This window comes from Maniola hyperantus, chromosome 3 (genome assembly GCF_902806685.2).
Source record: "Maniola hyperantus chromosome 3, iAphHyp1.2, whole genome shotgun sequence".
NCBI lineage: Eukaryota > Metazoa > Arthropoda > Insecta > Lepidoptera > Nymphalidae > Maniola > Maniola hyperantus.
Window position 1 is genome coordinate 12,249,493 of NC_048538.1, and position 19,233 is coordinate 12,268,725.

Consider the following 19,233-nt stretch of genomic DNA (forward strand, 5'->3'; position numbering starts at 1 on the left):
GCAGCGCTTTTTTATATGGATTGGTTCGACGGAGCAGGAGCAAATAAACGAGGGTTTTGAAATCCCGTCTTGAAGCAGCTACTATTCAAAACTAAACTGTGTGTAAATTGTTAATAAGGCTGAAAGTGTCTTGTTTTAAAAAAGGTTTTGTGTTAAGTCTGGCTTACATAGGGGTTACCAGTTGAACAAAATTGCGAGCCGTAATCAAGCTGACAATAGGCGTTCTGGGAAAGAGCCGGTTTTTGCAATGCCTGCGCAAATTTCTCAACATTGTGAACCGCCATGTGGTCTTGATGCAGATCGCACATTCCGTACGAACCGTATAGATAGAATTCGAATCCAAGACATTTTTAAGTAGGAGGTAAGTAGGTAGGTACCTGCTGAAAATGCGAATGAAGTTACCTGACCTCATATGCTTATCGAACTCATGGAAAAAGTGAGGATGATCGAAAGTAAATTAAGACTCATTGTAAGAGGTAGGTACCTATACTTTATGTAAGTTTACCTGAAAAGAACAGGTAGGAAAATGCACAAACTGGAGAAGGTATAGATGAAGGACCTCGTTAAGTGGAAGAAGACTGTAGAGGATGCCAGGCGCCACAAAGGGTTGTAGTAGGTACCTATCCACCGCGGGCCCATTGAGCCTAAGTGTTGGGAGTCCCTTTTGGATGCGTCCGAAGGGAAGAGCAGCGCTAGGGCCGATGCACCCTGGTAACATGGTAAACAAGTTCTCTGTATGGGATATTGTTGGCCACGGCTAATTGACCTGGCAGGGAGGGGGGTGTTGTCTGCGCGTCTCTCTGAGTGTCCCCAGCAGAGGGCGCAGTAGACGCACACATGGGGCATAGCCCCAGAAGGTGGGGGGCACACCCCCGGAACACGAGGACCGTTCAGGTATGAGACAGAGGAGTGCGAGGCAAATCGGTATGCTCCTGTCACGTCGGAGCAGGCCGTTTTGCCACTGGACGGAGGATGTGGATGTAGTGGGTGGTTGGTGATGAGTGTTTCATCACCTATCAATCACGGGCTGCCCCATCGGTTTCTCGCATGTCCAGTCAGGCAACGGGCGAGGGAGATATTGAGGATGGGGAACGTGGAGAAGGCATTGCCCTCGAGGACCTGTGTATGATGGACACGGGCCGGTCCTGTCGCTCACAGTAGGTATGGTCATCAACTTTCAAAGTAAGATAATATACCAAGTGGGGTAGGTATCATATAAAAAGGGCTTTACTTAAACATTCAAAAACAGATTTTTATTTATTTTTATGCTTGAAGTTTTTGATTTACTTATCGTGAAAAATGACAAAAAAATACGGCTGTAGTATGGAACCATCGGTGCAGGAATCTGACTCGCACTTGGCCGATTTTTAAAAAATGAAATGAAACCAATAAAGTCTATGCCCCCAGAGAATTTGAACCCCTTTCGAATTTCAAAATAGGACGTGGAATGCAGCAGACTCGAACGAAGAGATAAAAATTCAGAGCGAGTCACGGTCTGTCTTTTTAATAAAATTACGTTGTGAAGAGTCTCGAGTGAAACGAGGGGTGAGCGAGGGTGAGCGGGAAAGGGCGCAGGGAGCGGAAATTGAAAAGCCAGCGGCTTCATAAATAACGGGACACAACCGACACCGTCCCGGTTTCGGTGAGACAGCCCGGTTTTTATTTACGCAAATACCGCGATCCAAAAGAAACTTAATCAATACTTATGAAAAAAATTGTTGTAGCTTTAGTTTTAAGTTCGCGTTATCACCACTACATAATTGTGTTGCAAATTCAGCAATTGAGAATCAGAAAGTGTATTGGTACAATAATACCACAGTTTAACGAAATACTACTATTATTTATATACGAAATACTATCTATAGGTATATAACGAAATACTATATATTTCAAGGCTGTGATAATACCTAATCTGAATAAAGGATTTGGGTTTGAATATGAGTTTGATTGCGCTTGCTACGCTCGCATTGATTTTACTTAATTTACTTTTTTTGCTTAGCTGGCATAAGTACCTTTTATTTGAGATAAAACTTTTTATTGGAAAAATCTACTAACTTTTTGTCAACAAACAATAAAAATCAGAGTTATATTTACCCAACATAATTAGGTATATTTTTTTTTTTTTTTTAATACAATAAAACTTAAAGCTAGCCTTATCTAATTACTATATAAATCATGACCGCGTGGAATGGTGCCAAGAATACTGGCTGCATTTCCGCGCTGGACAGCCAGGCTGATCCGCTGCGCAAAAAATGAGCCAGCCCTTCTGTCACCAGTTGAGGCTATTAATCGCGGTGAAATGTCTCGTAAAAAATTTTTAGCACTAAGACTCCATGGCCCCAGGGTCTCCACGGCAAACGGCACAAAAATGTAACTCTCTATAAGAGAGGCATACTTGCGCCGCTTGCCGTTTTCAATTTCATTAGGTATATTATATAGATAGCACCAACTTCTCTTTTTGCCTTATATCTTGCCCTAAGTAGGTAGAGATAATCCTATTTCAAAGTCAAATAATTTATTCAAAATAGGTACCTATTAAATTACACTTTTTGATGGTCGGTTGTTGGAATTGTAAGATGATTTCGATGATTTTGATTTCGAAACGCGCCCAGGTCTGAGAAGAGCCTCTTCTCAGACGGGTATTCTTTTTATAATTTACACTTTACAAAATCACTCAAAGTTATTAGAACTATCATAAAGCTGTTAAGCAACTCATTCCTAAGCTTTCTAATCATTTATATATACCTACCTACTTGAAAACTTTGACCTTGTTGAGAGACCTCTCCAATATGTCTTCTGGAAGCTTATCATTACCTATTACGCCAAAGAATTGTCCTAATTATTTAAAATCAAATCTGGTCACTTCATTCATAAATCCACCCTCGCTTATCTACAGAACACGCACTCTTATGGGTGCAATGAAGTGTGTCTGTGATTCATAGCCGACGAGTTTCCATGTTTGAACGCGTAATTGCTAAAGGTTGTTAATTAGTCGATGTGTGGAACTTTTAGCATTAATTAAGTAGCACAGTTATACCTATCTAGCGTTTTATTGCGTGTTGCATTAATGAACATCGACGACTACGATGATAAGTCTTAGATTATGTAGGTAGCCATTTTAATTTTTTTCTTGTGATGTAACCACAAAGTCACGGTCTTCAGATTTTCCCCTCATGTCTGATGTTATGATAGGTTTCTTCACAGACAGACAGACAGACAGACAACAAAGTGATCCTATAAGGGTTCCGTTTTTCCTTTTGAGGTACTTACGGAACCCTAAAAATTAATTTATAAGTAAGTACGATACGAAAATAAGCTTGTCGATTTAGATTAAACATATAGGTACATAGATAGGTACCTACGAGCATAATCTCAGTTTTAATCTGCTTGTTTTGTATTTCGCTTGGGAGGGTGGTCGAGAGTCGCGACACACTTTATCAAGCAAATCGAGCAAACGTCACAGTTCGCTGCACTGCACTGTCCGACTGTTACAATAACTTTGCCTACCCACTGAAGCTTGCGAGGGAATAGTTTCATAGTTTTATGACAGGATAAATCTCCTCTATTACAATTTTATATCTGCTAAAGTTACAGATGGGTATGGGCTCTAATATCCTTACCTGTTCTACTCATCATCATCATCATCATCATCATCATCGACCGTTAGACGTCCATGGCTGGACATAGATCTCTTGTAGGGACTTTCGCACGCACTCTTCCAGTACTGCGTCTTACGCTGCGAGGTCGCCGTTCCAGCACCTTGAGTGAGACCCGTCTATCGGTTTTACGAACTATGTGCCCTGCCCATTGCTACTTCAGCTTCACAACGTTGAGTTATGTCGGTTATTCTAGTTCTCCTACGAATCTCCTCATTTCTGATTTGATCACGTAGAAAAATCCAAAAATAGCTCTCTCCATTGCCCGCTGAGTGACTCTGCGATTTCTTATATAAGTATAGTACTTAAATAGTTAGCGGTCATGTCTCAGATCAGTGCGAGTTGCCAGTGATGACATCCATATGTCATCACTGGCAACACGCACTGTACGAAGACATAGGTCTTCAAGCACTGAGTAATTTTGGACAAGAAGACATCTCGGAGCTTCCTGAACGCTTCCCAACCGAGTTGGATTCGGCGGCGGACCTCATTCTCGAAATTGGGCCTACCCAACTGGATTCTGTGTCTGGATTCTCAGTCTGTTCTGGATAGGTATATATACTCGTCTACAATAATTTCGAGTGCAGAGCTCCCTACGATAAGGTACTGGGTGGGGCGGGAGATAAGCATTAGACGTGATTTTCGTCTTACTCATATTCATTTTTAGGCTTACCTGCTCAGAAGCTCTGCTAAGGTCATTGAGCATTTTACTTGTAAATAACTTGGGTGTTTTACTTGTAAGTATAAGTACCTAATCTACTTAAATACATTAAAAGCAGAAGTGAGCATCTTCTAGGCAAGCGCGCACCAACCCAGACAATATCTGTCTTTCGAACTGTCACTGTATTTCAAAGCAAATAAAGCTTAGATTAAGTTGTTCTCAAAAAGACACGACTCCTATCCATTCCGTAGGCGTTGGATCTAAAAGTTTCTCAACCATAATTACCCTGTATCTAGAAAACATTATAATTAATTCCTTAAAAAAAGGTACTAATACCCGAAATTCAAATTGCGTCAGTTTTCACGGTCCCTTGTCGCACACAAAAGAACTTTCTCCACCGCAAACGATTAATCCAAAGCATTGAGGCATAGACAATTATTGTGTGGAGGAATCTAATGGAGCACGCGCCACATGGCCGGCATATGGCGGGTACTGGGTAGTGGGTAGTGTAGACCGTTTACCGCCAAATAATGGCTATTGTAGACACAATGAATGGTGCGAAGATTTGTATCGAGGGTAGTTTGCTTATTACTGTGATAGCCTAGTGGTTAGGACGTCGGCCTCCTATTCAGGAGGTCGAGGGATCGATCCCGGGCACGCACCTCTAACTTTTCGGAGTTAAAATATACTTAAGCAATTGAATAACATTTGCTTTATCGGTGAAGTAAAGCAACGAAGGTGAAGAAACCTACTTAGGTAGCCGAGAGTTCTCCATAATGCTATGAAAGGTGTGTGAAGTCTGCCAATCCGCACTTGGCCAGCGTGGCGGACTAAGGCTTAACCTTTCGTATTCTGGTAGGAAACCCGTGTTCAGTAGTGAGCCGGCAATGGATTGATGATAATGATGTGCACCTATTTCATTTATCATTAGGTAAGTATAGGTAAGACTGCATACAGGCACAGAATATATAATATTATATAGGAGATCGCTAAAACATTTTTACTTTGTGCATTATTTTCTACTTACCTAGTCATACCTACTTAACTCAAAATACGTTTAGGATGCAGGTGTTAAAACTTAAAATACAAAAACCACAGTGCAATATAATATTAGGTTACCTATCCATACCTATGTAAAGATAATATGACGTTTTAGCGTTGTCATGATTCAAAGATCATTATAAGTAGGTAGGTACCGAATCCAAAACGAAATATTTTTCCTTGTTAGCTGCCCCACTTCTCCTACCAACGCAACGCTTAGTTAGATGGGAAAGGGAAAAATAGTTATCATTAACATGGCTAATAAGTATTCTTTAAAACAATATTAATCATCAAATTTAATACCTAAGTGGGTACCGGTACCGGACGACTAAAAGAAGACCCAAATACTAAAAAGAACTGGCCAATTGGGACTCAGGTTCGCGCACCGAGGGTTCCGTAGTACAGTCATATTTCTTCAACATTTTGCACGATAAATCAAAAACCATGATTCATAAAAATAAATAAAAACCTGTCTTAGAATCCACATGAAGCCCTTTTATATGATACCCCACTTGATATACCTAGTTATCTTATTTTGATAATTTTATTGAAAATACTAATTATTAGTTCATGACCACAATTTAATTTTTTCGTGTGATGTAACCACAAATTCACGGTTTTCAGACTTTTCAACTAATGTCTGCTATAAGACCTACCTACCTGCCAAATTACATGATTACCCTGTAGGTTCCTTGACAGACAGACAGACGGACAGACAGACAACAAAGTGATCCTTTAAGGTTTCCGTTAAGGGAAATGTCCCAATACTCGTCGGTTTCTCAATTTAGCTGACTTTGCAGCTTTGCCACGTTGCTGTTATTTAATTTAGAACAAAACAAATTACATGACAAGAAAGCAGATATTATAATGTATTTATTAAATATAATTTTGGAATTAATAAGTTTCATTAATGTTATTAAATAATTAAAAAATACAAAAATGAGTGATTTGTACCAGTATCCGTCAGATTTGTCCTAATTATCGTCAATGCGTCCCAGAACTCGTCAATTTTTAACAATAATTTAAACTCTATTGCCTTAGACATAAGGTTTATTTTAATTTCATTTTCAAGTTGTGATTTTTTTTACATCGCCACTCGAGCTGAGAAAATGTGTAAAATATAAATTTAATTAACTAGTCGTTTTAAATGGAAAACTATTGGATTCTGGGCTTTCAAGCCATGGCGGGAAATCCGCGCCTCGTCCTTGGCCGTTTACGTTGTCTATGCTATATCATCATCATCAACCGATAGACGTCCACTGCTGGACATAAGTCTTTTGTAGGGACTTCCACACGCCACGGTCTTGCGCCACTTGAATCCAAATGGATGAAATCGTCCGTCCACGTAGTGGGGGGTCCACCTACGAGTATTAGGTAGCATTACCTACGATATTGTTCAAGTTGTTTTTAGATACCTATTGTTCAAATAGGGATGATGACTACTAGTCAAATAGGCATCTTTTTAAAATTGTTTTTCTGTTGCTTCTTATATTTTAATATTTATATTTTTGAACCCCAAATTTTCTCGCTCTTTCATTTGAAACTCCACTCAATGCGATAGAAAAAATACCGAAAAGGCTTCAGGACCTGGATCACATCCACACGCTGCGGCAAGTTATACAGAAGACTGAAGAATATAATCGGCCACTTTGTTTAACGTTTTTGGATTATGAAAAAGCCTTCGATTCCTTGGAAACATAGGCTGTATTGAGATCGCCATAGAGGTGCCAAATCGACTACTGGCATATTCAAGTGCTGAAGTGCTTGTACGAAAACCACCACGATGTCAGTCCCCATTCCTCAATGCGGAAGGAAAGGGAAGGAAGTTCCCCGAAGCTCTTTACCGCTGCTTTAGAAGACTGTTTTAAGCTTCAGGATTGGAACGGACTTGGCATTAACACTAATGGCGAGTACATCACTCACCTTTGATTTGCGGATGAGAATGTATAGTCGTTATTGCAGAGACTCTGGAAGACCTTAATGCAATGCTCAATGACAGCAGCGCTTCAGAACAGGTGGGCCTCGAAATGGACATGAGTAAGACAGAAATTATGACTAAGGCTCATGTCCTGCCCCACCCAGTAATCATTAAGAGCTCTGCACTCGACATTGTAGACGAGTAGGTATGTATACCTGTTGACATATGGTTCCGAGACATGATTGCTAACTATGAACTTCATAAAAAAGCTGAGTCTCTCCATCGCCCAGACCCAATTGCAAAGATCGTGCAATTGGGTCGAGATATCGACAAATAAAATTAACACAATAATCGTGGAATGTAGCCGTTATCTACATAATAATATGTCGATAAACCACGAAATAAGCTTAAAATCATTAAATCACTTGCTTTAACGGTGAAGGAAAACATCGTGAGGAAACCGGCACACCTAAGAATTCTTTATAATGTTCTCAAAGGTTTGTGAAGTCTGCCAATCTACACTTGGCCAGCGTGGCAGTCTATGGCCAAAACCCTTCTCATTCTGAGAGGAGTCCCGTGCTCTGTAGTGAGCTGGCAATGGATTGATCATGAGGATGTTAGGTAGCTAGGTATATATAAACTAGTGGTCGGTGGTCCACTCCGAACTAAGAACTCATGGTATCCCATAACTCTATTATCCCTTAACAGTGCCATATAATATATTAAGATTATTGTAAAGTTATGTTAAAAATACTGATGCCCATTAAAAATGAAATAGTTTCGTTTCTTTATAACATATATCTGATTTTAATTTTTGTTGTTCAAGTACACGATATAACTGAAATTATACACAAGTTTCAGTTTCTAATATGTCGCCGTTTTTGACATATAGCGTCGAATTAAATCGCCACTTTAAAACTCCCTATTTCATATGAGAGCCCCGCTGAAATAAAGCTTTTATATTTTTGTATGCAATATTCGTCTGAAGGCCGTCAGTTTTTATTTTATGTTTAAATTTGAAGTAATTACGTTCAGTAATTCAGAAGTTATAAGGCTCTGATGGACAGACGGACAAGTGCCATTTCACTCAAGTAGACTCAGAGACCTCAATTCGCTCGGTCAAATATATATTCCCGTATCTGTGTGGCTGTTGAAGATGCAATGTTTTTATTTTTTAACCTGACTACGACGAAGTTAAAGTTTTATAATTTTAATTATAAAACTTTAACTTTGTCGTAATCAGGTTAAAAAATAAAAACATAATTATAAAACTTTAACTTCGTCGTAGTCAGGTTAAAAAATAAAAACATTGCATAAATATAAAACTTTAACTTCGTCGTAGTCAGGTTTAAAAATAGAAACATTGCATCTTCAATTTAAAGGTCAACTCAAGTACAGCTGATTAACTGTCCAAAACTGTCACTGTCTGTGTAGCGCAACTGAAACTCTTATCACGTTGCAATAAGGTTTAAAATTGAACAGTGTCGGTATTACGTTCATTTTTCTAGTGTGTCCCAGTAACCGTCAAAATAGTATGAATTTTGACGAGTATTGGGTCAAGTAGGGATTTCAAAGTACCAATAGATGTCACATGCGTTAAATCAAAAATAATAATAAAAGTAACACAGTTTTATAGATTATTTCGTTAGAAAATTAACTTGACTGTTGTATAAAATAATCAGATTTACCACAGTGGCCAACAGATGTTTCAAAACTTTCTTCGAATACTAGCATGTAGGACTACGATTGAGTGACTAAACCTGGCTAAAAACACAAATTTTGAAAATGCTAACTTTGAATGCGTTTTTCTCCAACTCTATTAAGGTTTGGACTAAATGTTGTTATATTAATTTATGGAAAATACTATCACAAATATGTTGCCATAAAAAGTTTTCATTTAGTTTTTGCTAGAAATTAATAGCTGACCATTTTTTACAATCTGACGGGTATCGGTACACTGACGACTATACCAGCGTTTCCCTTATTCCTTTTGAGGTACGGAACCCTAAAATCAGGCTTTCCATAAGCGTTATTTCGTTCAGAAAATGATGTCATAATAAAAACACAATGAGCGCCGCAGCGAGGCGCCCTTCCTCTCATGACATTACAATGGACTCATGATGGATCGCGACCCTTCTCGCCCCGCTATTGTGATGTCCGATTGTTTTCGGTGTCGATACGAACGCTATGCTCCTATGTGTTATCAGCTTGTTATCAGTTTATCACGTTCGCGATATCTACTAGTTTTTAGGGTTCCGTACCCGAACTCCGAAGGATACCAACGGGACCTATTACTAAGCCTCCGCTGTCCGTCCGTCCGTCCGTCTGTCTGTCAGCGGGCTGTATCTCGCTAACCGTAGTAGGTAAAGAGTTGAAATTTTCACGGAATGTGTATTGCCGCTATAACAACAAATACTAACCTACTAAAAAAATAAAAAATAAAAAACTTAAAGGGACTCCCATACAACAAACATGATTTTTTTTGCCGTTTTTATAGATAATGGCACGGAACCCTTCATGCGCAAGTGTGACTAGCACTTGGCCGGTTTTTCCTTTTCATTAACCGACTTCAAAAAAAGGAGGTTCTCAATTCGTCGGAATCTTTTTTTTTTTTTTTTTTTAATGTATGAAACTGGATTACTCGAAGACGCCTGGACCGATTTTGAAAATTCTTTTTTGTTCGAAAGGGTATACTTCAAAGTTGGTCCCATTTAAATTTGGTGAAGATCTGATGAACATCTTCGAAGATAGATACTGGAACTCCTGAACGGATAAGAGTAAATTGTTCGCGATCAGTGTAATAGCTTAGTAAACAGTAGATTTTTAACCAGTCATAGCATAATTCTATGGGGCCACTAAAAATTGTGAAATAAATTTTTTTTACAAAAAAAAAAAAAACCGACTTCGATTTTTGTAATTTTTTTTTTAAATTACTGTTCAGTGTTCAGTTAGAACTGTAGGTATGCTGTGTGTATTTGTTGTCACTTTCTCCCACAATAAGCCTTCCTTATCTAATTGCTGTATTAAATTATTGTTCATTAGGTATACTTAAATAAATAGATACTAATCATTAGTCATAGGGATTGAATTGTAAATTAATCTCTGATTGCCTACAGCTCGATAAATAACTAAATAATTTCTTTGTCTCAAACCGATAAAGAATAATTTATTGACAGCCTATAGGTACTACTAGGTACCTACTTTAAGGTCAAGGTTTTTGATAAGCGTTTATTATTAAAAAGATAACAGGTAGCGCTTGGCCACGATCATGCCAGTCGGTTAATTACTATCTCGGTGACAGACAGATAGACGGACGGACAGCGGGGTCTTACCCTTTGGGTACGGAACTCAAAAAAAAGATTTTAGTTCGTACCTAGAAGAGATACCGACTTTAATGCATAGATATACCTACCTACCTACCTATACCTAATGCTAAAAATGTTAAGTTTTGATAAATACCTATTTCTGGGCGTAATGGCTAATAAAAATTATTTATAAATAAGCGTTTTTTAATTAACTTAGCGTAGCGAGCGCATAAAAGAGATTTCCCATTTTTTTAGAAGCTTTGGGCCCCCCCTTATATAATTGTTATGTCACCATGGTTTTAATTTTATTTTGTAGACAAATAATTAACTCTTTATATTTTGCAAACGATTTCTATTTATTCACCCTGGTTATTTATACCTAAAGAAATCTTATTTTTTATATTGCTGATATTGAGGTTATATTTCCTAATTAATACTTCTTCAAAATAAATGCATGTTTACGATTCTAACTGTAATTGTGGATATTTTCAATAATAGAGTGAAAAAAGTCGTTATAAAACATAATCGTAAAAAATAACACATTTAAAAAAATATTAATTTAAGTTTTGACACGACGCCACAAAAGAGGGCCCGTTCACGGGCGATCTCCTTTGTTATGAGTTGGTAGGTACCCACCGGTGGTAGGTATATATATACCTACCCACCCTAAGATAGGCTTCGAAGTTCGATCCTAGAAGAGTGGTACCAGGCACGCCATGTTGCTTATATCTATACATACGTACACCGCACGTCTACATTTCCTGGTGCACTGTAAGAGCTAATATTGGAAAATGAAGCAATTCAGATTCTCTGCTTCGTATATATGCGATATGGTATATATGCAATATACATATTAAGTATGTTGTTTAACAAATACACTATCAAGGATATACCTAGATCGATGCGACGGGAGTGGGAGAATGTGTAATTTTTGAAATAATGACTGACATGATCTTAGTAGAAGCAATAATAATTCCAATGAGCAAACATTCAAGACGAGAGTGCTGTGACTGCTATGAGTGTGAAAATGTGTGCAGAGCCTGACCAAGCAAAGCTATGGTGCTTGGTGCCCTAGATACCTAATCGATAAGTTACTTATACAACTGAATACGAAGACTACCTATACAAAATTGTAGCAAAACACAATTTTATTTAGTTTTTCAATTAATAAATGTAATCTACGGGTAGGTATAGTAGTTGGTAGCTGTTCAAATTGCCTTCAATACAGCCAGACGCTATGACAAGTATGTCTAAATAAGTGCGCACATATTATGGCTATAGTAGTATAGATACTCACTATACTGGCAGTTATGCTGGCAGTACTAGCTGAATGCTGTCCGGCCAACTGGCTGGCCGACTTGCTCGGAGCAGGATTCCGGCGACACGTTAATGAGGTGCGCACACGCACCGAGTCGATTCCTAGAAATTGGATTATCGAAAATGTTCTTTCTCGCTTTATATGAATCGCATACGTTGTACAAAAATAGAAATATTGACTAAGAATATTTTTATAAGTCGAAGTCAGTCAAATAATTTCATCAAAATAGGTACCTACCTAATAAATTATACTTTTTGATGGTCGGTTGTTGGATTTGTAAGATGATAAGTATAGTGATGATAATTATTACGCGAACTTAAAACTTTAGTGATAAGGTTGCCCTTTGTTTTCTTTAGTGTATCTATCCTGTATTGTTAGGTAGGTACTCTCTGTAATTTTTTTAACAATAAAGTTCTTTAAATTAAATTGAAGCTACGAGGGTGCTTAATGCGGCAGGTCTATGACAGGTAAGTAAATCCCAAAGAATTAGCAAGTGGAAGTGGCAGTGGGCAGGTCATGCCTCTCGCAGAACCAATAGACGCTGGGCGAGGCTGTATTTTGAAGTAGAGAACTGATACTTACCTAAGTGCAGCGTGGGATGACCTCCAGCCCGCTGGGCCGAAGTTCGACCTTAGGCAGTGCCGAGAAGTGGCTAGATGAGATAACCAGAGGACTGTGTGTGTTAGCGAGTTTTCGATCACGCTTATGTTGAGACGTAGTCAGAGGCAAGCTTTTGATGATGGTGAAGAAATACCTATCACTAAAATAAATAAATATCTCTAAATGGTGAAGAAATGATTGGACGATATAAGGGGGTGGACACTGGACAGGGCTTAGTTACCCAAAGTTAAAAGAGGCGGCTTTAAATAGAGAAGTATTTTAAATAGAAATCATTTTCGCATGATGACCTCCAAACTTCGTTTCGAAGAAGGCACGCGATGATGATGATGATGAAGAAATATCTACCAATAACAGTAGGTAGGTATAACACCTGGTTGTTAGTTTTTGTATACAACATCTGACGATGTAGGCTAAGGCAACCGGGTGAAAAAAAAATCAGTCAGAAACAATTAAAAATTGATTTGTCCTGTATTATAGAGCATTCTTTTAACTTTCCAGGAAAATAACCAAGGCTCAAGTGTAGATATTCCAAGTAAGTAGATAGTAACCAAACCAAAAAAGGGTATACAGTACCCTATTAAGGGAAACGCTGGTATAGTCGTCAGTGTACCGATACCCGTCAGATTGTAAAAAATGGTCAGCTATTAATTTCTAGCAAAAACTAAATGAAAACTTTTTATGGCAACATATTTGTGATAGTATTTTCCATAAATTAGTATAACAACATTTAATCCAAACTATAATAGAGTTGGAGAAAAACGCATTCAAAGTTAGCATTTTCAAAATTTGTGTTTTTAGCCAGGTTTAGTCACTCAATCGTAGTCCTACATGCTAGTATTCGAAGGAAGTTTTGAAACATCTATTGGCCACTCTGGTAAATCTGATTATTTTATACAATAGTCAAGTTAATTTTCTAACGAAATAATCTATGAAACTGTGTTTATTTTATTATTATTTATGATTTAACGCATGTGACATCTATTGGTACTTTGAAATCCCTACTTGACCCAATACTCGTCAAAATTCATACTATTTTGACGGTTACTGGGACACACTAGAAAAATGAACGTAATACCGACACTGTTCAATTTTAAACCTTATTGCAACGTGATAAGAGTTTCAGTTGCGGTATACAGACAGTGACTGTTTTGGACAGTTAATCTGTACTTAAATGGACCTTTAAATTGAAGATGCAATGTTTTTATTTTTTAACCTGACTACGACGAAGTTAAAGTTTTATAATTTTAGCATGCTGTGTAATGTTTATCTGTTCCCGTATATATTTGACCGAGCGAAGTGAGGTCTCTGAGTCTACTTGAGTGAAATGGCACTTGTCCGTCTGTCCGTCAGAGCCTTATAACTTCTGAATTACTGACCGCAATTATTTCAAATTTAAACATAATATGAAACTGACGGCCTTCAGCCGAATATTACAAAAATTCATACAAAAATATAAAAGCTTTATTTCCGCGGGGCTCTCATATGAAATAGGGAGTTTTAAAGTGGCGATTGAATTCGACGCCATATGTCAAAAACGGTGACATATTAGAGATTAAAACGTGTGTATAATTTCAGTTATATCGTGCATCGAGACCAATAATTAATCTATGATATCGTGTACTTGAACAACAAAAATTAAAATCAGATATATGTTATAAAGAAACGAAATTATTTCATTTTTAATGGGCATCAGTATTTTTAACATAACTTTACAATAATCTTAATATTAGGTTGGGGAAAAAGTTTCTTTGCATTTTATTTGCACATTAAGAAAATTAATAAAAAAATAGTATAGTTTATTTACATTTAACTAAAGTATGTAGGTACCATTTTGTTCGATAACTTTTTGCCATCTTGTAGGTAGGGACATGATCCCATTGCTATAGAAATTTCGGGACTTCTGATCAAAATACCGCGACAAGTGGTTTTGGCAGTCCTCTAGTGATGTTGTAACCTGACACTGCCTAAAGAATTCTGAAGAGACTGAAACAGCTGGAAATCTGAAGTTGCAAGGTCAGGACTATACGGCGGATGCATTAACACCTTCCAGCCAAACTTTCTTAACTTTTGCTGAGTGGCTAAAGATGTGTGAGGTCTAGCGTTATCATGATGAAAAACCACACCCCTTCTGTTGTTTATATATTAATTCCAGCCGCTTTCTCTCAACTTCTTGCTTTAATCTTATCAGTTGTTCGCAGTAGAGTTCAGAATCGATGGTCCGGCTTGGTGATAACAGCTCATAATGAATAATGCCCTTCCAATCCCACCACACACACATCATCACCTTGTTGCGAGTTAACCCGGGTTTCGCCACAGTCTGTGAAGCCTGACCGGTCTTTGACCACGACTTTCATCGTTAAAGCAGGTGATTTAATGATTTCAAGCTTATTTCGTGGTTTAACGACATATTATTATGTAGATAACGGCTACATTCCACGATTAGTTTATGCCTTTTATTTGTCGATATCTCGAACCAATTGCACGATCTTTGCAATTGGGTCTGGGCGATAGAGAGACTCTGAGCTTTTTTATGAAGTTCATAATTAGCAATCATGTCTCAGAACCATATGGCAACAGGTATACATACCTACTCGTCTACAATGTCGAGTGCAGAGCTCTTAATGATTACTGGGTGGGGCAGGACATGAGCCTTAGTCATGATTTTTGTCTTACTCATGTCCATTTCTAGGCCCACCTGTTCTGAAGCTCTGCTGTCATTGAGCATTGCATTAAGGTCTTCCAGAGTCTCTGCAATAACGACTATACATTGTCATCGGCAAATCAAAGGTGAGTGATGTACACGCCATTAGTGTTAATGCCAAGACCGTTCCAATCCTGAAACTTAAAACAGTCTTCTAAAGCAGCGGTAAAGGACTTCGGGGGGTTACGACTCCTTGCCTGGTCCTCAATGCGGACTGACATCGTGGCGGTTTTGGTACAAGCACTTCAGCACTTGAATATGCCAGTAGTTGATTTGGCACCTCTATGGCGATCTCAATACAGCCTATGTTTCCAAAGAATCTAAGGCTTTTTCATAAAAACATTAAACAAAGTGGCCGATTATATTCTTCAGTCTTCTGTATAACCTGCCGCAGTGTGTGGATGTGATCTAGGTCTTGAAGCCCTTTCGGTATTTTTTGCTATCGAATTGAGTGGAGTTTTAAATGAGAGAGCAAGCAAATTTGGGGTTCATAAATATAAATATTAAAATATAACAAGCAACAGAAAAACAATTTTAAAAAGATGCCTATTTGACTAGTAGTCATCATCCCTATTTGAACAATATCTAAAAAAAACTTGAACAATATAGTAGGTACTACGTGGACGGACGATATCAAACGAGTCGCAGAGAGCCGCTGGATTCAAGTGGCGCAAGACCGTGGCGTGTGGAAGTCCCTACAAAAGACTTATGTCCAGCAGTGGACGTCTATCGGTTGATGATGATGATATATCATAGACAACGTAAACGGCCAAGGACGAGGCGCGGATTTCCCGCCATGGCTTGAAAGCCCAGAATCCAATAGTTTTTCATTTAAAACGACTAGTTAAATTTATATTTTACACATTTTCTCAGCTCGAGTGGCGATGTAAAAAAAAATCACAACTTGAAAATGAAATTAAAATACACCTTATGTCTACGGCAATAGAGTTTAAATTATTGTTAAAAATTGACGAGTTCTGGGACGCATTGACGATAATTAGGACAAATCTGACGGATACTGGTACAAATCACTCATTTTTGTATTTTTTAATTATTTAATAACATTAATGAAACTTATTAATTCCAAAATTATATTTAATAAATACATTATAATATCTGCTTTCTTGTCATGTAATTTGTTTTGTTCTAAATTCACTAACAGCAACGTGGCAAAGCTGCAAAGTCAGCTGAATTGAGAAACCGACGAGTATTGGGACATTTCCCTTAATCACCATTTAGGTACATATCTACGTACGTCTCTTTAATAGATCCAAACGCCCAATACAAAGCACGCACTATACAACCAGCGCACAACTGACAAACAATCAGGGATTAAATCTAAAATCATAAATAATAATCATCGTAAGCCGTTCCCACGTCACCTGGCGACGTCTCTATAGCCGTATTCACGCACTTGACCCTTTCAGCGACGAGAAACCGGGACGTCGAATAAAATTATTAAAAAAACACTGATATAAAACCCAAGATAGGCACCACTGGTAAACCTCTGTACAAGTCCCTAAAACAAAACAAACAAACTAAAACAAACCAGATCTAAATTTGATGATCAGCTCTTTTGCTGCATAGCCAATTTGAGGGTTTAATAAAATAAATATGTACTTACTTAATAATCTTTTATTTGAAAGAATGATTGTACAATATCATTCAGGTAACAAACAATACATTCAGTTAGAGGCCATGACAAAGCAAATATTATGAGAGACCAAAAATGTAATTATAAAAAAAATTGTGGGTGGATTTAAATCACAAAATCGGGTGCAAATCTCACCCGTTTAAATATTTAAAATAACTGATAATTGTATGCCTTTCTATATTATTTGGTCTGCTTGGAACTGAAAAAACAGGCCAAGTGCAAGCCAGACTCGCGCACCGAGGGTTCAGTCGTATTTTTTGAACATTTTGCACGATAAATCAAAAACCAATAATACATACATAAAAATAAATAAAAATCTGTTTTAGAATTTACAGGTGAAGCCCTTTCATATAGCCCACTTAGTATAGTAATCTTACCTACTTTAAAAGTTGAAAATACCTACTAATTATTATTTGTTCATGAACACAATATTTTAATGTTTTTTGTGATGTAACCACAAATTCACGGTTTTCGGATTTTCCCCCTTATGTCAGCTATAAGACCTACCTACCCAATTTCATGATTCTAGGTCAACGGGAAGTACCTTGAAAATTTCTTGACAGACACGATGGACAGACAGGTTCCTTTTTTCCTTTTGAGGTACGGAACCCTAAAAAGAAAATACGGTTCAGGAGAAGAAATTCAGGAGCAACATTTGCAGAGACCTGTGTGTCTTGGGTTCCGTATATCAATGAATAAAACGAACAAAACGATACCCTCTCACGGTTCACGCACACTCACTCACCGCAACCTCATTTGGTGGACGTATCAAATGCTGAGCACGCACACGTTGCCGCCGTGTACACACTACACATAGGCACACAAACACAGACGTAGCGTGCTTCGTTGGCGCAAATTCGTATGGATTCGTTTCGTTTCGTCTATGCTCTATGTCTATACCAAGCCGCGGAATAAAGGCATATTCACATTGACTCTATATTCTTTTACAAACTATCCCAATAATGTATTAATACTTAGTTCATTATTTAATAACTTACAAAATACTGAAATATGAGTTGTGTATATACCTACTTCATACTTGATGTAAGTATCTGTCATGTAGAGTCCGGGGCAGGGACGGCAAAAATCTGTGATAAAATCATATTCATAGGAATAGGTTTTTAACTTAAGATATGTTTGGGTTTACCTTATGTTTCCATATTTTTTTTAGTTTATTTGTTTTCGCAATGATGAGGTCTACTCTAGGTTGCAACCTACTACTACTACTACTAGGTTGGTACCTATACATTTTAAGAAACTTCAAGAAAGTGCACTGCAGTGCACTTTCTTGAAGTTTCTTAAAATGTAGGTATAGGTTATATACCTACATTTTATGTAGGTATAGTACCTACGTGAAATACGGATGCCAGAACGGCGCGGCGCGGCGTTCCAAACCGGTTTAAATCAGAAACGTTGAAAAAACGTTTCATGTAATTTGGTAGAACAGTGCAGGAGGAACCATGTTGTGAAGTTCCTGAATACACCCTCCAAAGTATACTACTTATACAATAAAAGACTTCATCATCATCATCATGATCAACCCATCACCGGCTCACTACAGAGCGCGGGTCTCCTCTCAGAGTGAGAAGGGTTTTGGTCATAGTCTACCACGCTGGCCATGTGCGGATTGGTAGACTTCACACACCTTTGAGAACATTATGGAGAACTCTCAGGCATGCAGGTTTCCTCACGATGTTTTCCTTCACCGTTAAAGCAAGTGATATTTAATAAAATATAAAAACGCACATAACTCCGAAAAGTTAGAGGTGCCCGGGATCGAACCCCCGACCTCCGATTAGAAGGCGGACGTCCTAACCACTAGGCTATCACAGCAAATAAAAGACCTATACCTATACGATATTGCGGTGTTGTAAGCTGAGCAATTTCACCTGTTTAGTGATAAATTGGGCGCCACGATCTATCGACTCTAATTTCTAATGCATCAAGTTAGTACTTATCCTAAAGATGGTAGCAGCTCAGTAGTAAGTACCTACCAACCCTATGCCAAAGAGAGCCTGAGTCTGGCAAAGTGTGACGTGTTATTTCGATGTGTTATATCGCTTTGCCTTGTTCAGGATACCATCAAACCTTTTATTAGCTGTTTTGGCTTTCGACTCAATGCATATCTACTTACTATTATGATCCTACTTACTTACCTCACCTACTATTATAATCGCAAAAAATACATTCATTGTACGAATAAGGTAACAAACATTTGTTACCTTATTCGTACAATGAACAAAGGACATAAAAGTAGATAAAACTGGCTATGATTATGACTAAGTAACTGAAGCGTGAAAATGGTGTCGAGTCTGCGAAGCTAAACAGTGTTTCGTCATTGTTTCACGGCTGTAAGCA

The 19,233-nt window shown here is 37.9% G+C and overlaps 1 protein-coding gene and 1 pseudogene across 1 annotated transcript; one reads left to right on the forward strand and one right to left on the reverse strand.

The window, feature by feature from the left end:
• The first annotated feature begins 1,047 nt into the window (after positions 1-1,047).
• Positions 1,048-7,481, forward strand: LOC138404734 (uncharacterized; annotated as a pseudogene).
• A 7,626-nt stretch (positions 7,482-15,107) lies between these two features.
• On the reverse strand, positions 15,108-16,440 carry LOC138404723 (uncharacterized). The gene is given in 5 exon segments (XM_069509514.1): positions 15,108-15,284; positions 15,287-15,448; positions 15,450-15,558; positions 15,560-15,660; positions 16,423-16,440. Coding segments are annotated over 5 exon segments (567 nt in total).
• Positions 16,441-19,233: the final 2,793 nt, after the last annotated feature.